The sequence below is a fragment of the Harpia harpyja genome, chromosome 7, assembly GCF_026419915.1.
Source record: "Harpia harpyja isolate bHarHar1 chromosome 7, bHarHar1 primary haplotype, whole genome shotgun sequence".
Classification (NCBI taxonomy): domain Eukaryota; kingdom Metazoa; phylum Chordata; class Aves; order Accipitriformes; family Accipitridae; genus Harpia; species Harpia harpyja.
The window spans coordinates 46,769,493-46,795,528 of NC_068946.1; the positions used below are offsets into that span (position 1 = coordinate 46,769,493).

Sequence of the window (26,036 nt, forward strand, 5' to 3'; positions counted from 1 at the left end):
ACGTTCTCTGTCCAAAGTATGAAATAAAGACAACCCCTCACACAATCAAATATTTCTGCATTCCCCCTTGGACCTCCTAAACATTCACTGGGGTGGAGGTGGGCTTTCAATCACTATTTTGAACCCCTGGTCACAGATTCTGATGGTGGAGAGATGATTTCTTTTTAACTACAGCTAGTTTCAGTTGCTACGATACAGCATAATCCAGAATGCTGTTTTGCAAGCACGGGAGAAGAATATATATTTTACCTTGAGGTACTTGTTATTTTTGATCTTCTTTGCTCCACATTCACCATTCGAATACTCAAAGTGGTTTTTCTGAATTAGTAAAAGAGTATTTAAAAACAATTAATTTGCGGGCTTAAAAAAAAAAGGTTAGGAGTGAAGGCTGCCTGCACATGGCTTTTACTTACTGGAAGGTTGAAGGCACTGTCCAAGTAAACTATCAGAACAGCTGTAGACAGACCCTTCTTATCCTGCAAAGGACAGGAAAGACAAAATAAAACAAAACACAAGGTAGGCATGATCACCAATCAAGGACAATGTAAAGCACAACACAAATTCAAAGGACAGTTTCTGAAAGCTAAGCAGCTCTTCACCTTTCTCCTAAAACTTGCAATTTAGAGGAGTGCAAACCAATACAGCATGACAGTTTTAAGCAGATCAGTAAGAAAATGTGTAAGTCTTTTCAATTCACTGGCTTTAATGCTCTTCAATCTCTCCAGTGCTGCACTGATTGGATTCCCCAGTGCAGCAAGACACCTAAAAACATCAACATCAGCAACCCAGTGTCAGCAGAACGAAGTCTGGAAACAAATTTTATTCATCTCAGTGGAATTCAAATGTTTTTGCTTGATTATGAAGAAACAGCATCCCTGGGAGATGGGCTTTATCCAAGCAATTCTGCTGGACAAGTAGGACACCATTTGGAACCATGGTCCTACCACGCACCTAGTACAGGTTATAGACAGGGGTCCTAGACAAAGAGGGAAAGGAAAAATTATCAGGGGGGAACTGTGAGAGGCCACTTTGCAGTGAGTCAAACAAGGCTTTGCTAATTCAAGCAAGAAGTGCTGCCAGATTTGAGTTACTCCTGAATTACCAAGGGACCTGGGGCAAGCAAACGCCCTTCGTCTTCAGGAGAGGTGCGGGGAGAGGGGTGGGGGATCACACCAAAACTTTGTCAGACAAAAATAAACTCCCATCCATGAGTTTGCATGGGGTTCCTAATTTTACCCACTCCTTTGCTGATCACTGGACAGGGGTCAGAGTAGGTGAATCCTTTAAGCAAATACACTCACCTCATGTAGCCTTTCTTGGTCATTCACTAGTGAAAGCCACTCCAGTTTTAAATGCAAGTGTCCGCTTGTTGTCTTACTTAAGGGAAACCACTAAATGGAGACAACAAAGAGTAACTTGAGAAATGTGAGGCAGAATAATTTTTATATATGTGTTGCAGTCTGAGACTTACGTAAAATAGACAATATGAATTGTACTTTGAGCACCTTAGCTTGCGTTTTTGACACTTCAATTGTAGCGTGTCCATTTACTTAGAAACAAGCCAGAAAAACCAAAATAAGATATCCATACACATGCAAAGCACATGGATATTTCCAACCAGCAGCAGCACTAGACAGGCACCCTGGCATTGTTTGCAGAGCGCTGGGTTGCAGGATGAACCACAACAAGATCAGATCATTTCTTCCCTCAGCAATCAGACTGCTTCACCAAACTTTATCTGTAGCCTTGTACAAAACACATTTTATACCTCTATACACACACACGATATCAACACAAGATTACCCCTCTGCTGGCTCAGCATAATCTCAGGGCTGTCTGAGGTTGCCAGCTTGATTGTAAAAATTATTGCAATGGCTACTTTAAGTTTTCTGAGCGAAGGTATTTTCTGTTTGTGAAAATACCATAGTGCAAGCATGCAAGGAAGCTTTAAGCACACAGAAACAATGTAGTAGCAAAGAGAGGGCACAAATGAGTACATGTAAGCATCCACCACCAACCACGTTTAGAAATAAGCTGTGATCTTTACCTCATCAACAGTTCCATCATTCGTTACATCCACTAAGCTTATAAGCAAGCTGAAAGACAAAAAGCAAACATTTCAGTGTATATTTAGGCATACAGCACACTGCTGTTGGAGGGAGAAGAAACCACCACCAAAAAGGCCCACGCTCAAATCTGTTCCAAATAACAACTTCTCTGCATTACCTATGTGCATGTGCGTTAGAATGCACTGACACTTCTGAAGTGTCCCCCTTGAAATACTTCCAAAACTAAAATAAATTTGAAGTTAATCTCAAGTCATGTAGTAACTATCACTTCTGATGGCTTCCTAGGATTCCCTGCAGGAGTCTGGGACCATTCTCTACCTTGTTCAAAGTTAGTTGCACTAGGAAATAACAACTTGGTATCAACATCCGGACAAAAGGAATAGCTTCATTCAATATTAGACTTCAGGTATGAGTAATCTGGGTGTCTTGTTTCAGAGGTTACTGGACCCTGAGCAAGGGTCATGCTAATTTACCTGCCCATAAAGTCATCTTTATCTGGATCTTCATCGTACAAGTCCACTTCTAAGTCCTGACCAGGCACTTCATGAACAACAAACTGCAGGAGAAAGAGGTATTGATTAAAAATAAAAAGCATTCACATAGGTTCCTATAGGCTCATGCTCTGGACAAGAACGTGACACTTCACAGCTGTATAACACATCAAGGACATTCCCTGCTGTTTCATGGCTAATTGCATAACAAATACAATTGATTATAGGTGAAAATATTTCAAAACCAGTTTGCTTGTTTTTGAACTACAAGTTAAACCCCTCAAACTGGTATGCGTAATAAGCAGAGAAGAATCAATGCTAGAGCAGACTACAGCTGCACAGACTGCTGCACTAATTGATATTTAAAGCAGTGCTTTGCACCTCCTCCAAAAACCCACATATGTAAATCAGATCAACCTGAATGACATTTCAAGTTTGCAATGTAAATTTGAACTTATTTAAGGGACAGAAATGCCTCAGTCAAGTAACAAGGAAGTCCACCTGCTCCAGTGCAGCCAGCTAAGGGAAGGTCCTCCAAGCACAGGGATGTAAACGGCTGTGCATCCTACAGATGGAAAGATCAAAAGATTCAGTACCTCAAACGTCTCATTCCAAATGGGATTAAGATCTCGGGAAACTGTCTTGCTTCGATACTGCACCGTGCCAACGCGAAGAAGAGCATACGGGTCAGACTTCCCCCTGATCGCACCAAGGAAACTGTCTTTCTGGACAAGGTTTTCAGCTTCTAGCAGATGAACCCTTATTACTCCCTGAATAAAATAAGATAGAAAATTGGTCATGTAAATGCGATCTTTGGATAGTTATAACATGCTACCTCCTAAAACTAGTTATTTCAGGCAGCAAGGGTAGTCAGCATGACAGTTTTGCAAAGACATGTATTTTGATGCAGTATATTTCCAATGACAGCTGTATTAAAACACTTTTTCCACCACTTAACTAGAGAAAAAAACCAAAACCTTAAACAGATACACAATCCAATCTAGATAATTGAGTAGGAAATATTCTTCAATTTATTCTTAAATTAGAAATGTACATATGCACACAGGATTACAGCCACAGTCAAATCAAGTGTAAAGATCGATTCCCACTGACTGAAGGAACTAAGCACCCACTGGCAGGTTCTTATTTTATTGCAGAGTAGCCATTCAACTTCAATTTGGTGATGCAAGTTTGCAATAGGGAGCATCCCTTTGTCATTCATTTATATTTACCTTCATTGATGAGTGTATTAGGTATTTAATGGATGAAGGAGACTGAAGATCTGGGTATGTCAAGCATTTAGGAGATTTGTTGTTGGTCCTTTTTTTTCCTGAATTTTTTTTTCTGTAACAAAGAGCTGTCACCCCCTGAGCTCCCTATTTACACCCCTTCACATCATTAGTAAAAAAATTAAGTAGCCTGACACTCATTACTCATGTATTTACCTTCTCTAACTGAAGATCTGTGGTATTCTCAAATGAGACTTAGGTTTAAATTGGTAAATGAGCTCAGTGTCTAAACAGACTTCTTATGCCATGTATAGAGGGTAGGACCCCCCAGCCCATTATGAACTATCCAACATCTGCTTTTATATTTCTGAACTAGTACCTACAGAAAGCCTATAACCCAGGTTGAAACAGCTGATGCAGGAACCTAAGACATTAAGCTTGCATGCATCCACATTGTGGCAAATGCACACTCAGGTAGATCAACACCCCCACTGCGAAAAAAAAACTCACACGCGGGACAGGGAACCTCAAGTGGGCAATGTTCATGTTCTTTTTCAGAGGCACTGTGATCCTGTTTGGTAGAACCAGCCGTGCAGCAATGAAGTCTTGAATTAGTGAGTCTGATATTACACTGCAGGTGGGGAAAAAAAAGCAACCTAAATCTCTACAATAGATCACAATCAATTTCAATTAGAATGAAAGAATGAGGCACAGCAAAAGAAATGGGCACTGCAAAATGAGTGATACTGCCTACCTTCCCCTAAAAAGTTACCAAACATTGGAACAGGCTGCCCAGGGAAATGGTTGAGTCACCACCCCTGGAGGTATTCAAAAGACATGTAGATGTGGCGCTTAGGGACATGGTTTAGTGGTAGACTTGGCAGTGTTAGGTTTATGGTTGGACTCGATGATCTTAAGGGTCTTTTTCAACCTAAATTACTCTATGATTCTATGAAAGAATGCCTACCTACAACAGCACATGGGCAGAAGAAACTCATGCTTATGACATTTAGCTTCGAATAAGAGGAAATGGAGAGGACAGTTCAACACCAGAACCCATCACCAAGGGTGGATGTGGATCACTGTGGAAGGTTAGGCTGTCTTCTATCAATAATTCGCATCCAGTTGAGGTGCTCCAGAGGAGAATATGAGCATGGGGCAGCCTCTCAAGATCCCTTTCAATCTTATTCCCTATTGCTCTGCACATAATTGCCGTTGCCTTGTGGCACACATGGTACAAGTGCCCACTTGCACGCAGGGATGTTCCAGTCTAGGGTTACTAGGGCTGGATGTGAATTTGGCTCTAGCAGGTTGTAAATGATGAATGGGGAGCTTAGGCCACATGATGAGATCATCACGCACCCAAACAATTCATACAAACTCATGTGCCTTCTGGGTTTCCTTGGGAATGCCGACGCCAGAGACGGACACGGTGAGGAGGGAATGAGGAATTTTCAGCATTTCACAGGGGGGTCAAGACCTCAAGGTAGTTTGTTTTTAGACTTAGAACATGGCCCCAGTGCACACAGCTCTCTGCTCTTGGCCACATGCTGACACCTTACTGTAAAACGGAAGGAGAAGCCAGCCACACTCAAAACGAGTTTGGCTTTTTTTTTTTTTTAATAGAAAACCAAGCAAAAGATGAGATTCTGTATCTTGGTATATTTTGCACTAAGAAGTAAAATCTTGGTTGAAGTAACTGGACCTTTGGCACACAGGAGATCACACTTGCTGAAGTGAGGGTACTGTCTGTCTTGGAGTTTAGGGAACTTTCCAGTCTAATTAAAACTTACACATTTTTAGCTTTTCAGTTTAAATCTTTTCTTTACAACTGCTCTATTCGTATGGCAGGGCCAACTAATTTGACCTATTTCTCCTGAGCAAGAAGTATATGGCTATCACAGACATCTGGTACTCTTCAGATGATTAATGAGAGGATTTCAACATACTACTACAACTTGGCATGAGCCAAAGACAATATTAAGAGGAAAACCCAAGAGCACCAAACATCTGAAAGACTCATCCTCTTCATAAATCTAGTGCTTATAAGGCAGCTTCAGATGAGGCTGGCTTCACGCAGAAGGAAAGTCCTCTCCTACTCCAAACATGAAACCAGCAGCCTGAAAGCCCTTGGTCAGGCTGTTGGCTCTCCTGTCAAAAAAAAAAACCCACAGGAAGGTCACAGTCCCTTGTCCCTTCTCTCGAGTCTCGGGGTACACCCAACTAAACACAGCTTGTACATGAGGACAGATGACTGCATCTAGTTTCTTTACTCTCTTATGTAAGCCCAATTCATTGGAAGGGAGAGCTCTTGTTCAACCTGCACTTCAGCCTATTCATGGTCAGGCCTGTTTTGCTCCTGGCTTTCATGTGCAGTGCTGACGAACAAGCAAGGGTTTCTGCGTTCAAATCCCTGTGAGAGAACCAGGGAGTGAAAATTTAGGACACCAAATTTGCACTTAATTATATGAGAGGCTGTAGGTTGGAACACCTACATACCTTCTCCCTGGAAGGATTAAGGAAACCATGTTAGAAAAGAACAGATTAATTCCTCTGATAAAAACTGGAGCTCTCAGGGCAAACTTCAGGGCAAAAGGCCACTCTGGCCTCAAATTAAGAGAAAAAGAAAGCTTCCTCTCACTCGACATCAAAGGTCTTCAGAGGCCCTTTAATGCATAAATTGGCACCTAAAGTAGCCAGCCACTTCCTATGAGTCTGCAAACCATGAGCTGCAGGGGAAGAGAGGGGAACAGAAGTGTCTGCATTTGCATTTAAAGGGAGAAAGGCAATGGCTGAGTAACCAAATATATTACGTTCTTGCGTTCTTGCGTAACAGAATTTTCTCCTTACACTAAGGAAGAAGGACAAAGTGAATCTTCAATCTGGAGAAACAGTTTGAAACTTACAGTACTGAAAACCGCTAAGATTTTCATCCTTGCTATGCAAGTTTTATGCACAAGATCAACCCAAGAGGCACTAAGGAGGAGCTACATTTTCTGAAGAACCTAAAGGGTGAGCAGATTACACAGAAAGAGAAGAACATTTCTCCTTATAAATCTGGTGCAGTTTTCTTTATCATGCATTGTATTTCAGCTTGTCAGAGGGACTGCAACTCTGTGATACCTTGCCTTTTTTCACTTTAAGGTAAACAAACATAAGAACAGACTGCCAGTCACCGAGATCTACCTCATCTACCTTTGCAAGTAACTGGCACATGGGAAACAGAAGGGCTTCTTTTTTAGTTTATAGACCACTGTAGTTTTGGGGATTTACTATTTCCACCCTAAATGCAATGAAGCGATTGAAGCAATTTTGACAGAATGTAAAAAGCACCCTCCTCAGGTTTTGCAGACTCCACAGCCAGATATGATGGGATGAGTATCAACAGAACACCTTTTACACAAGGCTCTTGAGAATAGTTTTGATGATTACTGAAGAATCCCATCCCAACTTCCAGAGGCTTTTTGAAGAAGAATAAAGTGAAGCAAAGTGACACTCACTTAATCCCTGGGACATCCAGGAGGTTGCTCATGCCTGCCCAGTTGATTTCCAAGTGCTACAACAAGACCAGGGAGAAAAATTATACAGGACCATTAAAATTTATTTCAGAACAAATGCAGAATTTAAAGGGGAAGCAAATGCTTCTAAAACAAAGCCAGCTGTTTAAAGAAAGCAAAACCTGCACCAGCAAGCAACTGCATCTGTACATTAAAACCAACAGCTGGTATCAGTTCCCTTATCTATTTTACCTGCCATACCTGAAATGAGGGTATCACTGGGAATTATCCTGCAAGCACAGGGAAAGACAGCATTCAGCCCCCAGCAGTGGCCACTGGCAGATGCCCTGGGGTCATGCGTAGTAAATCCAACAGCTCTACCTAGACTTTGAAGTTGTTTCCTCATCCTTTCACTCAGGGGTTGGCCTATGCCCCGAGGCAAGGGGATTTACAAACACCACCTGACTTCAGGAGTCTGTATTTCTATTCACATAATAAACAAAAAGGTTTTTTTCATGTGCTGAAATAATGTTACTACATCTAAACACAAAAACACCTCATCCGAGATCAAAAATGTGTGACTTCCATGAACTCGAGCAAAGCATAACCCACAAGCAAGCAAAGCTGTGTGATATAAGATAACTAGTTCTTACAAGACTAGAAGGTTTCTCATATTTTATTAAACCACAGTTCAACTACAAGGCACGTAACCTTAAACAGGCGAGCTTTCAAAGCACAACCATGACTGAATGGTCTTCAAGATGACTGCGTTTAAAATCTATGAATGGGAAGATTTAAAATCCACCTGCCAGGAACCTTGCAGGAAAGGCCTAGGAAATAAATGGCTCCTGTGCTGTCACCATGGGAAAGCCCTCCCATTCTTAGAGTGAAGCAAATAACGTTTTAGGCACTACTACAAAAAAATAGGGCAAATTCATTCCTGTCCTCTTGGATTTCAAGAGGAGGATTGAATAATCAGGAATTTGCTATTCAAACACCTGCACTGTGAGGCATTCACAGTTATGCAGTTTGGGTTACTAGTGATGGACAGCTCGTGTCACTCACTGAAGACCTATCCATGCATTAAGACAGACCAAGAAGCAAGGAGGCTGCAGAGTGCAGTCACTACTGACTCACCGGCTTCTGCATAAAAAACAAGGTCACCGCTCCAATAAAAGGTGCATCGGTTAGAAGAGGTTCCAGTATCACTCGCAGTGTCCCATACAACTGCAAACAGAACAGACCAAGGAAAACTGAGTCTGGAGATACTTTCAGGATGCAGTTTCAAAACTGTGAGCTTTTCAGTGATGGAGATAATTTTTTAAATCTTACTTGAAGTCATTTTATTTAGAATTTAATAATAACAATAACCTCCTCCCCCCCCAACCATTGCTGTTGATATCAGGCAATGCTTTCTAAGTTTGTGGAATCTCTCTGCAATCCTGACTGTCACACAATGGAGTAATCTGCCTATGAGCTTTTCAACACTGTAAAAACAGGTTGTTGGCCTAAACTACACCAGTTTATGAACACCCTGGCAGAACTGGCTCTTTCGAAGTTCTCTACCAACATGAAGCTCCTCTGAACTCCAGTGGCAGAAGCTGGCCCACATGAGCTCGATGCTCTAGCACTGACCCTGTTTAAGAGTCACACTAAGAAGCTTAGAAGTGGTATCTAGGTGCTTTCCATGGAAGGCATCATTTCCCCAGCCAAAACACAAGTAGATAAAGCCAATCATTCCAAGCCTCCTAGTTGGTGGTTTCCCAGTTAATTGTCATGACCTCCCCACTGGGACGTGCTACCTCCTGCCACACACAGCCTTGAACAGACAACATTAGCACTGCACGCACCTGTATGCCTTTCACTCCAAGATTAAATTTCGATATGTCCATGTGAATCTCACAGTCCCCTATGTAACTGAAAGAAAATTCTCACATTATTCCACAGTTTGCAAAGTCCAATGAGAAATTTGGGGCTGTACGGAGTATAAATGAAATTAGTTTAACAGTTGACAACATGACCCCACAGGCAGAGACAGATTTTCAAGCAACTGAAAAGGCAAAGTTGAACACGTGAACAAGGGTCAGGTCTTCACAAGAGAAACCCTGCAGTCAGCTGGGATATTGATCTACCTGCAAAATGTCACACCAATATCTGTATTTCAAGGTTACTTTTCCATTCTTAAGATGGCTGAGGCAAGCTTGCTCCAAGGAGGGGATCAACAGGCTCATTCAAAATTCAAAGTCACAGCAATCGCCCTCTCGCTCCCTTCTCTGCCAAAGGCCTGATCCCACCCCACAACCTGGTGACCCAGCTCCCAAGCTGATGCAGAGCCATCCTGCCATTACATATAGGGTCCTCACCTTGCCCACAAACAAAAAGCCCATAGATCACCCTCGCTCACAACCCAAAAACCCACTTGAAGGACAAATTCATCACTAAAAATAACCTGGTTTCCTTGAGGCTGAATTAAAAGACAACAACTTAGATCAGATTTTGGTCAGTTGCCATGGAGAAAATCAGGCTTTAAATAAAATGAATGCCGAGTGCAGTACTTTCACAATTTGGAAGCCACCTTAGACTTTAAGGAAAGTACAAGCATCACCTTATGCAGAAACCAATAGCCACTCCCCAGGGAGCAGAACCTAGCAGATTTGTTGATGCCTCTGGCAGAAAACAACTGAAGGGAGCTACCAAGTTCCCTTTCAGTCCTCTGAGAAATAGCTCTTTCTGGATGCAGACAGACAAATACCCTGCAGGTAAAGCATGGTGTAAAGGTACCAGTGAATGTGCTGTGCTTGCCACCTGCATGCATAATTTCACCCCATAATCAAAGAAAAAAGAGGAAGATTTTTTCCCTGACCACATGTATATGGGCAAATAATGCTGCAGTTGCCAATAATTCACACTGTAATTTGCACATGGACAGATTCCACCCCCTGCAAAAGAACCCGCCAAGAATGTGTAACCCTGTGAATTTGTCTCCATTTTTGCAAGCAAAGTTCTCGAATATTTGTTTACAGAGAGTCACTTAACAGAATTTAAAAAGCTCATGACACACAAATTAAAGCCTTTAATGTTAGAGCATTCTCATTTCTTAAATAACCAACAACACAGGCCATGCCAAAATTAACACAATCTTGCTTATAAGCTAGTCATATAATTAAACTTGGTTTTACATTTATTAATTTCTACAATTTTGACATTATCTTACAGCTCATTACACTGGGTGCTAATAGAGCTTTGTCACAATAAAAGTCTAAATGAGAAGCCAAAATGAGTTCCTCAATTTGCAGTAATTAATCCAAGAGGATTTAATTCAGCTGTTGCCAGTGTCCAACACAACAAATAATAATTGTGGTGTTTCAATTTACAACCTTTATGCCTTTCCACACAGTCAAAAACTCTTCCCACCCAGTCCTAGATGTCTCTTTTCTCCAGTAACACTTCAATACATGCAATCATGTTTTAGAGTCTAGATGTCAGAGAAGTCTTTACCCCTTTTATCAGAGCCTGAGCCTTTAATTATCCTTAAGTCTGCTTCATACAGGCATCACCCCCACGTCAGGGTGCTTGGGAGGAAGGATGCCCTCTTTGTTCATTAGTTTTACTCCTCAATTCCTGTCCAAGCTGCTCGTGCTTTCGTCTGCCCGCTCTGCTGAGCGTAACCTTGCTGTGCTCTCTGCTCTCCTTCCCCCAGACAGGGCGCACCTGAGCCAAACTCAAGCCTTGACACTCAAAAGCATGTAGGGCTGAACCCCTCTGCCACTATCCACAGGACCATGCCTTACCCACCTGTGAAGGGTGGAAGAACCACCCGTTTCTCTCCTAAATCACCCGTTGCACAAGGTGATGCAGATAAGCACGCCTGTGCCACGGATGAGAACTGGAGAAGCTTGTACAAGAGCACGTATCCGTATCGCTCCTGTACTTGGGTGGAAAAGCTGGGCCCAGTGTTTATGATACGATGGCAATCCACTGGCTGAAGGCAGGGACGCTGCAAGAGCACATACTGACAAGTTTGACTAACCTGGATGTCTGCGTATCCCTTTAGAAAAGGCACATGCAATTCTCCCCCTGTAAAGTAACTCCCCAGGGGCCCCACCTCCACATCGGCCTGCATGCTAAAAGCCCGCTTTGGTCCAGCCTTCTCGGGTGCTTTGTAAAGCAGACTACTGCTTAGTCTGCCTGACTTTGGACTTGGGTAAATGAGGAAGCAGTATTAGACAAATGAGAGAGACAAGAAAACGTCACCAAGTACCACAGGGTATGAGAAAAACCAGACCACCTCTGCCTTTCCCCTTTGCCTATCAAGTCAGGCTTCTGAGGGCAAGCATTCCTTTTCTGCTCAAGACTGACAAGTTTCCAAAACGCTTTTAGTTTCTTGTAAGATCCTACAAACTTAGTTAACTCAAACTCCACCAAAGCTCAAAGTATTGTTGCATGCTTCTTTTGACTACTTTCTCCAATTCTGCACTAGATGACAGAGACTGTCTTTCCAGATTTGAAAACGTGCCAGTTAGGAAGTCCAGAGATTCTCTTTTAAGAGTAAATTGCAACGCATACATATTTTTTTATACGTATTAATTATTACACTATTCTTCTATGACATCTCAGGTACTGTAAATGCCACAGAAGAGCAAGGAAATGAAAATTCAAAACATTTCCAATGAAAAATGATTATGAGTACTAAATCCGATTAACAAAATAGGAATAAACTGGATTGCAAGATATTCTTCTGGGAGGTAGCAGTGCCTTCAAATACTTCGAAACTCTGATGACTATAGCCAATGAGTACACAGCTACACAGCAGCTCAGGCAATTGCAGAATTAGTGGGAAGAAAAGCAGCTGTAGGAGGTCAAGTGGCTGCTCTTGAAAAGTTCCCATTTTGAAAAATGCAGTTTTGGAGAACACTTCTGGAATGCTGTGACTTTAATTCATTTGGAGAATGCAACTGTCAGCACTGTGCTCAGGGGACTGATTCATGATTTAGATCTAGCGCAAATTGTCTGGAGATCCCAGAGTATTGCCAATTTATTTCCAGCTGGGATCTCATATTTCAGATTTGGGGATTCAAATCCCAGTCTGGTGGGGATCTCGTATTTCATTTAGCCACTGCGAGAACCCTGATACCTTCTTATGTGTCATGCAAAAGCTGTAGATCAGGTACATTTGCGCTGGAAAGCAGACACGTGAACAGAATACAGACACCAGGACCTTCAAACAGATAAATGACAAACTCTGTACAGAAGACCTGAAGGTAAGCAGTGATTATCTCAACATTTCTGTTCAGTCCTATAAGCTGTGACAAAATTTACACAACTTAATTTACACCAATTGAGTGCATCATCTCAGGGACCAAGCAAAAGATTTTGAAAGAAGACTTACAGCCTCCCTCCTTGCCTTTGCCAAAAGGTCTCTGTGCCTCACAAGTCACCACCTCTGAGCCTTGGTTTTCCTACCAAAAACTCAAGTATAGTCCTTTCATGGGGGACAGTCAAGACCGTAATGAAACAGTGCTCTACATAACCATTCCTAATGCTCTGATGCTATGGACGTGTAAGCTGCTGTTAGCAGATCTAAGTAAAGCAGCTTCTCAAGTTCCTTTTGGTAACTCCATGCAATACCAGATCTACTGCATCACTGGCTCTGCTGACAGTTACTGCCCATACAAGTAAGGGACCTCTAAGTGCTATTTTTCACAGTTCCCAAGCAAAGGATGCCATTTGTGATATCACACCACAAATTTAACACAGAGGAAAGGAAGCTCTTCTTCACACGGCACAGACCTGAACCACAGCGTTCAGTGCCACATCGTGTTATGGAGATAAGGAGCACAGATTAAACAAAACACCTGGTGACCATATGTCTACGAGTGGCTATTAAAACTACACAAATGATTCCACACAGACCACAAGAGGGAAAGGTTTTTTCTACTCCTGCCCTTTTCCTGTGTTTTTCCCTGGCCAAGTCAAAAACTCCAGGCTTCAGAGACTAGTTGCCTCCTTGATAAAACTGGAGGAGAAAATCCCTCTTCCTGTACTGCCGTGAAACTGAAAGCAAGAAGCATTCACAGAGCATGCCAAGGTTTCTGGATGCGAGACACTGACTAACAGAAAGGGGAACTCAGCACCGGAGCAGGGCAGGGCTGCCGCCAAGGCGGGAATGCTGTCCCCCAGGATAACAGCACCCCGCGTGAAGCGGCTGCTCAGCCTTCCCTGCACGCCGCGCTGAGCCAGCCAACAGGCCACGCTCACGTGGGTTCGCCAGCAAGGGAACTCCCACAAAATTACAGCTAGCAAGCTCCAAGGCGAAGGAGTCATGTTTATAACACGCAGACATATTAATCCTTTAATGACCACTGCAACATAGCTACGCTTCTCTGAAACCTAAGCCGAGAGAGGGAAGTCAGTCACTGTGGTCTCAGCACTGCAAAGTGTGCCGCGCTGGCACCCACAGCGCATCGCTCTTCTCCGGAGCTGCGATGGCAGGATGCAGCTCGGTGGACGTATCCAGCCACTTAAACCTCACCAGCACGCAGCGACTGAGAGGGAGTGCAAAGGGCAGCAGCCTCACGTCGGGGCAGCTCAGGTCCATCTCCTCTAAGCAGCTCTTCTCCCAACACCAGCCACACTCATGCAGACACTCACTGCTATTCATATAGCTAAGAGAGCCTATTTTATAAGGGGGTTTGCCTCACTCCAGAAAAGTGGAGATTGCCCATTTCTTTGCTTAAAGAAAAGGAGAAAAAAACATGTTCCTTTGGCAATCCAGAAAAAGGCAGGTAAATAACACCACTGCTAGTAGATTTGCTTCTCCCCATTCCTGAAAGTAATACACTACCTCCTGCCAACACTGTGCAACACACAACACCCAGCTCAGTTGCAGAAACTGATGTTAATGTATTAACATAAGAGAAGCTGGGTCCCTAACACAGCCTAGGAGAAGAGACTCCCATGAGAGACACAAGGCAGTCTGAACAGTCCTGTGTGAATACAGAGAATACTTGGGTTATCAGATGACAGTTCAGGTAAAGTTATTGTCAGGATGAGGAACAGAAGTGTTTGGCCAGTTTGGAGATGCCGATGGGTCTGCCAGAGGTACAGGAATGAGGAGGTGGAGGAATCCCTCTGCAGAGGATTGTTAAAGGATGGTGAAAATGAGTATGTGGGAGAAGCAGCCTGGAGAAGTAGTTTAACAGAGAACAGCAGCAACCTTCTGCAGATCCTTAAAGGCATCAAATCCCTCAATCTCAATGCAGAAAGCACGAATGATTTGCCAAAGGCCCCAAAACTGGTCTGGCTATTACAAAGAGCACTTCATTGACAGCACTGAAGCACAACATGTTCTGGCTGAAAATCAAGTATGTCATTTTGCAGGGAGCGATGGTGCTCTGCCAGGGCTGGGGATGCTGCCATGCCATTGCCACATTAAGCAGCAGGCACAGTTCTGAGCAGCTCTGTGCGGTTGCCAAGACACTCCGTAATTTCACACTGCTTTTTCCTGGCACTACCATGAAGAAAAGCCATTTAAATTAGGCAGCTCAATTGCTCACTAAACTTACAGAGCTACAGCAGCATGCAAGTGGTAATTCCCCCAGTAATTCCATTCTCCAGGCTAAACCAGGAAAGAGTTTAGCTCTGCAGTGGCTCCGATGTTAACAAAATACACAAGCTCATTCAAAACAGCCTGGGAGGTATCAAACGTTTTATCTAATTTTGTTGTTGTTGTTGTTGTTAATAGAGCCAGAGGCAGTTTTCTGCTCAGAGAACAGCTGTAATCAGAAAAAAAAGCAAACATGTTGGGTGGCACATGGAACAAATGGCAAGTAAAACAAGAGGATTAATCTAGGGGAAGAAATTAAAAAATAAATAGCAGTTCTGGAAGAACTTGAGAGGTTGGACTGAAGAGGAACCACAGTGGGGCAAGACAGACCAAGCACCTCCATGCCCGAGAGCCGTCAGAACAGGAAATACAGTCCCAGAACTTGGGTTCTTACTGCCATGAATGGCAAAGCCAAGGGACACATTCTTATAACCACGGCAGCAGTGATGGGCCAGAGCAGGTAACACCTAGACCTGTGTAGGTGACCCTGCTTTCTGACTTAAAGGCTGATGCACAACATCTCACTTCTGTAAGTATGGAGGACATCCAGCTGGGGGACAGATTATCTCATATCATTCTAGGTTGATATAAGAGAAGGACCTCTCCAATTCATGCTGATCTTAGTGGACCACGTGTCCAGTCCAGCATGACAACTCACACACAGGTGTCAAACGGGCAGTGAGTTAAGAACCATCTACATAACCAGTGATGCAATGTTACCATATCTGCAGGTCTAGGATAACTTGTCTTCTATCGATTTCTTTGGTGTAGGCTTTTATTCCGTTGATTCTAGGGCACTGAAATAAAGACAAACAAGATACAACATAGTTAATATCTTTCAAGTTAAGCCCAAGTGAACGGGGCTTCTCACTTCAATCAATTTGAGTACAGAAGTATTCATTAAAGACTTTGCACAGCTGCATGTAAGTTATGAGTAAACGACACAAGTTTTTCCCCTAAGGGGGTAGTGTGAACAGCCTTGGCAATCCTCAAATACAGGGCTGGTTGCAAGTAGCCCACACTGCAAGCCTTAGGAAGCACTGAAAACTCCTGTTGCAAGGGTGTAACAAAGAAATGTGGATACGTGCCCCTTTTTCTATCTCCAGTCCCATGATACTGACAGCCAGGGGGAAGGGACATGTGTGTCTCCTACATGATCTTTCCTTCACGGTGAAGATGCTCAGGTCAACATGAGGAGGGAATAAAAGGAGCAGCAGTGTTGTACCAATACCATTTTGTTAAACACTCAGAGCTATTAAAGAGCTGAACATCAGACTCCCCTTGCATCTGAACTTTTCAGAAAAGACTGAACTGCAAGTGTTGCAAAAGATTCATACTACCTTTTCACCAAAGTGGATCTTGGTAAAGGTGCATGTTTTCAGATGTACATTCTTTGCTCTGATTTTTGGTTCAAGAACTTCTTTAAATGTTTTTTCCATGATTGTCCCAAAGTATGGCCAAGCCTGTACAAGGACCTAAAGAACAGCAAAAGCAAAAACACACTGAAGATTCTTTGTACAAGATACCTTTTGTTGAGAAACAGACACACATTACACAACACCGGGCTATTAATGTCTGTCCTTTTAAAATACCTAGTCACATTTGTGCTCTTAAGTCATCCTTATGGAAGGATCCATCTCAGTTCCTCAGAAAAGGAATTTGGTTTAGGAACTGAAGGGTGAATTTTCAGCACCATAGAGTCTATTGACTGCTTCTAACCACGGAGGCTGAGCCAGCAAAGCCCAGGGTTAAAATCTCTAAAGTACAATAGTCCCTAATTACTCTAAAGTGTCACAAAGTTCCCTGGAGTTAGGTTTATTTAGAGAAGAGTGAAATGAGCTTTTACATCAAAAAGAAAGTTTGCTAAAAAGAAAAACAGGATAGTTACTGGATGCTAATTTGCAAGTTCAGCTGTTTTGCTTTGAATTCCGCAGAGTCCAGTTCCACTGAGAGCTTGACTATACCTGCTGGTGGGAGCACCTGCCTCAGAGCTCTCTGGGAACCTCTCTGGTAAGAGGAGATGCCACTACGTTTGCTAAAATAGTAATAATAGATACACACATATGTATATGCACACACACATATATATACACACATACACTTGCTTTCTTTTTTTTCTTTAAATCTCAGAATGAAGTGCTATGGTCAAATTCATCAAACCTGTATCAACCAGGCACACACTTGGCTCTCACCAAAACCTCAGCGGCAACTCTATACTTCAGCAGCTCCAAGCCTTAGGTACAGACACTGATATGATTGACCCGTACTGTAGTGACTTGATAACTTTGAGACTTGGGCCACAGAGTTTGTGCTGTGATGCAGCTCAGCGCAGATGGTGTCACAAACTGGAGTTCAGAGCTCCTCACCTTGTTCAGCCACTCCACTCGTTCAACATCAGGGAAGTGAACCTGGATGCAAATTAAAATAAAGTGAGTGCCACATGCCATCTGTTTCAGTGTACTGCAACACATGCAAAAGACGGAGCACGGAACATGTTTTAGAGTAAGTTGAGATCCCTCTGCCCTCATACATACATCCTTTATAATTTATTACCTCCTTGAAAATTGTAAAAGGCAAATAAAATAGTGAAAAATAGTAAAAGGCAAAAGAACACACATGCACTGATGTACCAGTATGCCTCTGGGCACATTTAAGTGATTCAAGCAAGTGTCATATCCTGTTCGTGATGTAAAGCAGCATTAGATTTCTCATCCTTCTCTTGGTCATACCTTGGGAAGCCACAAGAACCTGCTTCCCTTCAAGATCACGAGCTGTGCAGGACCTGTTTCCTGTACTGGCTCACCTCAACCACGACATCACACTTTGGAAAACAAGAACCTGCTTGGGAAACTCAATTTATTGGTTGCGGCAGCATTTCTCCACCAATACCAACGTAGTGCCAATGGCTTCAGGGAAAAGAAGCACCACAAGAGTTCAAGCTTATTAGCATACACTATCATGTGTAACAGTCCAGTGTTTTCACCTCTCGGAGCTTTTTAAGATGCTAACGACAAATTAAAATGAAGCAGTCACTCACGCATCGTGTTTTCAGGTTGGACACATCAAATGCCAACAAGCAGCGTATGTGTCCATTACAAAAGCCCTCCAGTTCCCTGAAGTGATGACTTGTTTAATCACCATCAGGACAGTCGGATACGAGGCCACTCTCAAGTAACTAACTAATCTCTCAGACCTCACCAAGAAGCTGCTGAGTGAAGAGTCACCATCACCTTACCACAATCGCACATTAAAGTTTTATGGATGTGGTATTTTCAGCCAGTACTACAAGCTGGTAGCAGGTTATGGCAGAAGGGAAGGATGGTGCAGCAGCTTCTCAGAATGGACATTCAGGCCCTGCTCAGCTCTACAAGAGCACCCGAATACAAAGAGACTCCTTCGATTATCATCTAGCCTGATAATAGTAACTGGATAGGACAATACATTACCTCCTTACGTGAGAGCTGTGAATTACACTCTTCGGTCAAAGGCTTGCCGTTTAATTCAGCAGTTTTCAGAGAGGTGCTCAGAGATGTTCCGATGGAACGGACAGCAGCTTGCCTTTTATTCCAGCTTCACGTATGATTTCAGAGCCCATTTTCCTTGCTCAAATAATGCCTCAAATTGTCTCCAATTATCACATTAAAAAATCCAAAGTGATATTACCATATTCTTTATAAGCAATTTCTTTTGATGCTCTAAACAGCAACTATTCCATTACATAAGACGACGCAAGTTCACTGAAATGTCAGCCTACCCAGCTCTATTTGCATGATAAAGTGAGAATACAGCACCAGAAGGGACAATCAATACCGATAAAACTGCTGCTGACATTTTACAGTAAGGCGGATTATGTGAATCAGGGGACCTCCACTTCACCTGCCAGCCTTTCATGTTTCACCAAAAGGTCCTCCGCGGGGGCACATAAATCCCAAGTAGCCTGAAGGCAGCTGATCCCCAGCTCCAACACAAGTGCCAAGCGCCAGTGCCCCGCAGCATTTGTGCCACAGCTCTGGATCAGTCGCAGGCAGGGCAGAGCAGGGATGGAAGTATCATGGCAAGCTGTCCTTCAAAAGATCTTACAGTGTGGAGAGTGAGGTGACCCAAAAGGAAGGAAAGACCAAGACTCAGGGCAACAGTTAGGCCACCACATCACAATGAGAAAGCGAGAGATCCACCAATGTTAAGGGGAGAAACATAGCACAATATAAACCACTAAAACTGGCTGGGATTATTCACTAGAGCCAAAGCTGCTAGAGATGCAACTGCAAGAGGTGACCAAGAAGCAAGCTGGTGGCTAAAGAGAGCTGGAAGAGCACACAGGAACATCAGGAAACAGGCAAAACCCATGAGGAGGTGGCAGCAGCTAGACCTACCTGAAGAAAAAGCGAAATTGAATTCACTATTTGAGCCACAGACGCCCAAACCAGACAGCCCAGGGCAAACTCCAAAAGCAACTGCCATGAATCACCTATCACTGTGTCACACCTCAGATTGCTGTGATAGGATTAGCAGCCATTTGTGGTACGTTTCCATCCTGCTTGACACCCCCTCATTCACGTGTCTGCAACACAGCTCCTACCCAGGCACTCTGTGCCTCAGTTTCCTTTGACAGACAGAAGAAATAGCACTGCTGTAGCTCAGAGGTACCAAAGAGCACCAGGAGCTCCTTGCCTAACACAACAGGGCTCTCACAGAGGCAAACACCGCAGAAATTGGCCGACTACACGTGTTGGGCGAAAACCAGCTTTCTGCCTATTACGAAAGGCCGCCAAATTTCAGTCGGTTCCCGATACCAAAGGTCAGCTGCACCCAACGGCACGAGTTCAATGAGCAGTTCTGCAGAAGAAGCTGAGCTTGGTATCCAAGTGTTGCATCTAGATTATCTGCTGTCTAGTAAGATATCAGCTCTGAGCAAAGCCTTTCCTACCCACAGGGCATTCCTACAACATGCATGTCCCCCTAGCAGAAGATGAGTTCTGCTCTAGTTCAGCCCAGTGACACCACCAAGCTCTGGTCTTGACCCAATAACTTACTCGAAGAACTTACTGTGTCCTAATATGTTTTGGAAGAAAACCATTTGCAGTTCCATACTTTTTAACCACATGCTCTGGACTTCAGACTCACTTCTGACCCTTGTTACTGGTGAGAGCCCTGACAGCAAGGTCTTGTCCTCGAGTTTGTCATCAGTACAGCACAGGTAAGAGAAGCCCAAAACACTTCCTACTAAGCCTAGAACCAGCCACCAAGAGCTGCCAAAGTTAACGCTACCCCAGAGTAAGACTTAATCCTGTAGCCTTGGGCAAGTCAGACTATCAAAATCAGTTTTCCCCATCTACAAAAGGAGGCATACTTCTTGCCAATATTTTAGGAATGCTGCAAAAATTACTTAGCATTTGAAAAGAGCTTTGAAGATCAAAAACACTAGGTAAGGGCCAATTACAAGCAAGTAAACAAAATGTATAAGTTTCTGCATGGCTCCACCTTGCCCTGGAGCAGGCCACACCAGCAATCATAGCAATAGCAAAAACCATGTCTGACACAACAGTGCCATTCTATTCAAATACAACACAGGAATCTATCCATCAGGAGTTTTTTTGTTTCTTTGGCATTTTGTTGGGGGTTTTGGGTGCTGCTTTTTTTTTTTTTAAGGGACAGGGTTTTTAGCTCCCCATGCTGTGGCAAAAAAAAAAAAAAGTCTAAACAAGCCTTTTGCATGAACAAGGAATTAACAGGCAAAGTTTTAAGAGGACTGTTCTGTAGCCAGTAATATCAATTTCTCCTGGTAAAAGGAATTTAACATCAGGAAGAAACCCAGCATGCTTGGATGTTCCCACCTGCAACCTGCTAACAGCTGCAAAAGCAACACAGAGGACTCACCACCACCCTCAGGAGCCAGAATAAAAGTCGAAGCCCAGCTACCTCTGCCCCGGGGAACTGACTGGTTTTACAAAAGTTATGCCAAAGGTTGCACAGGCTGAAGTCAGAAAATCTCACCTCAACAAGACACAGATCTGGCTCTGCTTGACACGAGCAGATTTCCAGCCTGGTTTCCTAAGGAAGCACAGCCTGCCCACGTAAGCAGCCTAGCACAGGAATGCCTCTATTCCAAACTCACTGGCTGGTTTCAGCCAAGAAACTGGTGCTGCAAAATAACCTGCAGATTCCCTGAAACAGATGGTTGAGTAGATGAGGGAAACCCTCCCAGCATCCCCCCTGAAGGAAAGGCTGCAATATGAATGCATCTCCTAACGACTGATACCAGGACTAAGCAGAACCCGAGTCGCATTTGAAGGAGCTACTGCACTGCTCTTAGGAAGAACGGTTTTTAACCAAGTAGCACAACCAATGATCGGTCTTAACTCTTCACTGGACGGATCCTCCTCATTTTACTACAGGGCATGTGAGGAGACAACTATTTACCAACGCCCTAAAACACTGCCATTGCTTCACACCTCCAGAACCTTTCCTAGGATTAAAACACTGCAAATCCAACCGATGTTCACCCTAGCCTGAATTGTATTCCTACTCCCACCTCTGCATGTCAGGAGAGAAGAATGCAAGGGACATTTTTAGAGCTGTTTCAATCGAAGGCTCATGAACGCTGAAAGGCAAAAAATGAAAGATAAAAAAAGATGATACCACAGAGAATAAACTGAATAGAGAGCAGGCGAGAATCAGCCTCCAAGACTGGCACAGGGGAGAAGTAGAAGATCAAATCGAGGAAGGGGATAGAAGGAAAATTAAAACTGAGGAGTTAAAAAAAACATCAAGTGTGGCATGGAGGCAAACAGCAATTGATGAAGAACAAAAATTACCAACATGGAAAAGGAAAGGCGGAGACGTAGCAATATGGATAAAAGCTAAAACTAAAAGCAGGCAGTGCAGCCCTTTTATCCTTAGGTCCCAGCTCCAGGAATCCACAGGTCAGGAGTAAGGCCTCTGAAGAGCCTGACTCCACGTTCTCTGTGAGCACCTGCTAGGCAGTGGGAGCCAGCGGCGAGATCCCCCTCAGGGATCTCCTGAAGGAGGCTGAGCAGCCCCAGCTCCATCGGCTTCTCCTCACACAGCAGGTGCTCCAGCCCCCGGCCATCTCGGTGGGCTCTGCTGGAGTCTCCCTGTTTGTCAAAACCTCTCCTGTGCTTGGGGGACACAGCGCTCTCCGTGCAGCCTTGTGAATGCCGAGTACAGGACAATCAATAATCCCTTCCATTGACCGCCTGCCCATGCGCTAATGAAGCCCGATGCTTTCAACCACAAAACCTAAGAATGTTTGAAACTGTGTTTGTGTGTGTCGGGGGGCAATTCTGATTTTTTCAGCAATGACTAAGAGGCTCAATTTCTTATCACCGAGATGCAGGGCACTTGAAGATAAAACACAACATTATTCTCCCAGCATCAGCGCAAGAGCTGACACCACCACACTCATTAATGCTCCGAGTTGTTTTAAACACTCAATAAAAACAAGCAGAAACCTCATTCAGAGACAGACTTCTGTGCCCAGTGGGAGGGAACATGTGCAGGGAGCTGCACCAGCTCTGCTAGGAGACCCTGGCCTCGCTTCTTGAGGTGCCAACTGCCTTCATTTCCCACAGTATTAAGGAGAGCCAAGTGCTGTAGGCTATATAAAAGAGTTTGCTGACTATAAGTGTCTCCATGCAACACTCCTTACAAATGGAGCTCTTTGATATTCTCTTTCTTACAAGGAAAGTGTTTCCCTACCAGTCCCTGACATGTTTTTAAATGCTAAGCAAATGACAACGAAGAAAAGAAAAACAAACCTGCATCATCCTTTTCCATTAGCCCACCAAGCCTACCCAACAAATAACCAAAGACATAGAATAAAATGTGCGGCTCTATTTTCAAGTTTCTTCACTTTAAAACCTAGAGTGGTTAGGAACAAATGTTAAGAACAAACAGGGATTGGCTTTCCATACCACCAAGAGATGGCTCTTTAAAGTTAATACTTGGTTTTTAGCAGGCAGAGAATATTATGTTTATCGATTTTTAATTCTTTTTTTTCAAATGCCACTAAAGAGAAGGGGAGAAAACCTTCTCGATGAGAAGGTCTAAAATAACTGTCCTCTACACCAGAATACCCGCAGTGCAACAGCACATGCTTGGAAGATTTCTCCGGGGATACAGCAGTCTTATTTTACAAGCACGCTTGCAGCAACACGCACATTTCCTGGACTAAAACAACTTCCAGTTTAGCACTCACTTTACTGAGCAAGACTTCAAAGTCAGAGACGGCACTGCTCGGTCCGAGGCATCACCGCCACCTCTCTTCTTTTGCCCTTCGGCTGCTCACTACGGAACACCCCGCGCTCTGTACCGCTCCCGCCGCACCGCCCGGCGCTCCCCAGCCACGCAGCCCGGAGCCGCCCGCCCGCCCGCAGCGTCCCCGCTCCCGGGGGCTCCCGCCGCTGCTGCGGGGGGGATGCGATGCGGGTCAGTGCGGAGGGGCGCGGCGCACCTCCGCTCCCCCCGCCCCCGTCCCCGGTCCTCACTCACCCAAGCCGGCAGGTGCCGGTCGGCCAGGCCCCGGCACACCGCCTCCCGCTCGTCCTCCAGCAGCGCGAAGGCGGCAGCCAGCCGGTCGCGCTTCCACCGCCGGTTGCGTCCCCAGCACAGCCACAGCGCCAGCCCCAGCAGCACCCAGCTGCCGCTCAGCCCCAGGTACCCCGCCAGGTAGACGGGACCGAGCCACAGCAGCGCCCGCGCCGCGGACGAGAGCAGCAGCCGCGGCAGGGCGCCCGGCCGCCGGGCGGCGGCGGCGGCGGCGTTGGGGCGGGAGGCAGCCGCGGGATTCATGGTGCGCTCCGGAGCCCCCCTCCCCTCCCCGACTCCGAGGGGTCGCCCCTGCCGAGTGCGCCCTCCCCGCGCCGCTGCCGCAGCCGCAGCTGCCCCCGCCCGGCGGGGAGGCGCGCTCCGCGCTGCCCGGGCGCCCGCCCGGCCCCGCCGCCAGCGCCCCACGGCCCGCCCCGCCCCGCCCCGCCGCGCTATGGCGCCCCCCAGCGAGCGCGCCGCGAAGCACCGGCGGGGCAAGGCGCGCCAAGGGGCGCAGCCCCCCCCGCGGCCAGCGCGCCGCGGGGGCCGGCGCCGGCAGCGGCGGGGTTCCCGCCGAGGGGCAGCTCCCCCGGGCTCTCGCACGCAAGGGGCGGGCGGCCCTCCCGGCCAGCCTGGCTTCCCCGAGGGCCCCCCGGCACCGGTCTTGGCGGTAGCCTGCTGGTGAGGGGGCGGTCATCCCACCCGAGCGGGGAAAGGGGCGAGAGCGGGGGAACTCATCACACGCGCGGCAGGGCGGGGAGCAGCGGAGGAACAGCTGCCGAAAAGGCGTCGCTCCCACCGGCCCGGGGGTGGCTGTGGTTCAGGCTGCGAGGTGTGGGTGGGATCACCCACCACGGAAAAGGAGGCTGCCCCTGGAGGGGCCTGGCTCGCTCCAGCCGTTGCCGTGGTCCGTCTCTTTCAGTGGACCCAGCCAAATCCCACTGTGACTGCCCGCTGCTTAATGTAGAAGGATACGAGGCAGAAACAACCTGTTGGTTCTGGGCACTCGCTGCTTGGAAGAATAAGAGTACTTTTTCTCTCTTGCTGTTTTGATTTCGGTGGGGATATTGTGGGGGTTCAGATTTTGAAATACTGAGAATTATGCATTAGGGAATGCAGCATTATTTGGGAAGCATAAGACACTTTCTGAGATGCTGAGACTAACCCAGCGGTATTAATTCCATACCTTTCTGTGTATGCCTTAAGAGACAGGCTGTAATTGTACAGTTCTACACTGTGTTTTCCACCGCAGTTTTCCCTGGATCAGGCAAATGCCACTCTTTGTTCAGTGGATAAGTCTGGAACATCAGTGAATGATGCCAGCTTTTATTGTGGCCCCTTTTTGATATTGGTGCACAAAATAACAAATGATGAGCCAGACACAAACCTCCAAGAAAAGGAAGTTGACCGTGACTGGGGAGAACTAGGTTTCGCGTCCCCTTTGCCATGGAATTGGTATTTAATTAAGGGTCAGCCAATAAATCAAACAATACCGCAAGTGATCCTCATTTGTATGCTAATCATCGTGCATGACTGATCTGGGACAGAAATCAGTTCAGGCATCTGAAAAAATCAAGCTTCAAATGCCTCATGTTAGGCAAACTCATGCATGAGACATCTACTATTAACAGGTACTTTTGGAAACAACCCCCCTAATCTTTCCTTTCTGTCAAATGACGATGAATATGCTTTTCTTCCTGGGGGTGTTGCGAAGATAAATCATTATAAAACACACTTAAGAAAGTACTTCTTTACACAGTGGGCAATGAACCTCCAGAACTTGGAGGAGGCTGCAAGGCAGACAGTATCAGCGGGTCCAAAAAGGGATTAGATAAATTTTCAAACAACAAGGCCCAGAAATGTATTCCCTATCATCGTGGATACAACAGCTGTGGATGCTGGGGGAGGTTGAGGGAAAAGGACTGCAGAAAATGACGGGGCTCATGCTCTCTCACTAAACAGTAACTCCTATCGCCACCGAGAACAAGTGGACCAGTGATCTGACCCCAGAGGGCATTTCTGTTTGTAAAGCTGGGAAGAAAGACCAGAAACTGATGGATCTAACAGCTGAAGGACTAGCTGCCCTTTTGATATCATACATTAAAAACCACGCAATGGTTAGTTTGCACAATTGCGTGTATTAGGAGATATATTTACATGCAAAACCACACCTGGTTTTGTTCTAACTGTGACCAAAGACTTGTTATTTTTCCCTACTGCCCTTTAAAGCTTTGTAAAACATTTTCAGTATCACATTTGAGCCATGGGGTGAAACATCACATGGATAATCTCAGCCCTGAAGTCTGACCTTTCAGAAAAACAGAAGCTTCTGGAAAAAATGGGGAGCTCTTTTAGTGATTTGAAGACTTAGAAGGTTGCTTTTGCTACCATGGGAAGCTATAATAAAAGGTAGATCCAGTGTTTTCCTCCTTCGAATTACTACTCTTAAGGAGTTTGAGATGTTTAGCTCAAACTCAGAGAGCTATGCAGTTTAGAAGCACCAACAGGTGGCAGCTTATTGAGCAGGAAAAACAGTGGGGCTGCAGTGAAATACATACTGGCTAATTTCATAAATAAACTACAATTTGGGTTTTTTT

At 45.0% G+C, this 26,036-nt stretch overlaps 1 protein-coding gene across 1 annotated transcript in view; it reads right to left on the minus strand.

Moving 5' to 3' along the window:
• ESYT3 (extended synaptotagmin 3) overlaps positions 1 to 23,741 on the minus strand; it is a 34,286-nt gene extending 10,545 nt beyond the window's left edge. The window contains exons 1-14 of the mRNA XM_052792515.1: positions 23,404 to 23,741; positions 17,259 to 17,300; positions 16,233 to 16,367; positions 15,613 to 15,689; positions 9,137 to 9,203; positions 8,424 to 8,513; positions 7,290 to 7,345; positions 4,300 to 4,420; positions 3,157 to 3,330; positions 2,543 to 2,625; positions 2,048 to 2,096; positions 1,302 to 1,391; positions 414 to 476; positions 250 to 318 (exon numbers count right to left, since the gene is read on the minus strand). Coding sequence (XP_052648475.1) covers positions 250 to 318; positions 414 to 476; positions 1,302 to 1,391; positions 2,048 to 2,096; positions 2,543 to 2,625; positions 3,157 to 3,330; positions 4,300 to 4,420; positions 7,290 to 7,345; positions 8,424 to 8,513; positions 9,137 to 9,203; positions 15,613 to 15,689; positions 16,233 to 16,367; positions 17,259 to 17,300; positions 23,404 to 23,703 — 1,416 coding nt within the window. The 5' untranslated portion in view covers positions 23,704 to 23,741. The remainder of the gene's footprint in view (positions 1 to 249; positions 319 to 413; positions 477 to 1,301; positions 1,392 to 2,047; positions 2,097 to 2,542; positions 2,626 to 3,156; positions 3,331 to 4,299; positions 4,421 to 7,289; positions 7,346 to 8,423; positions 8,514 to 9,136; positions 9,204 to 15,612; positions 15,690 to 16,232; positions 16,368 to 17,258; positions 17,301 to 23,403) is intronic.
• Positions 23,742 to 26,036: the final 2,295 nt, after the last annotated feature.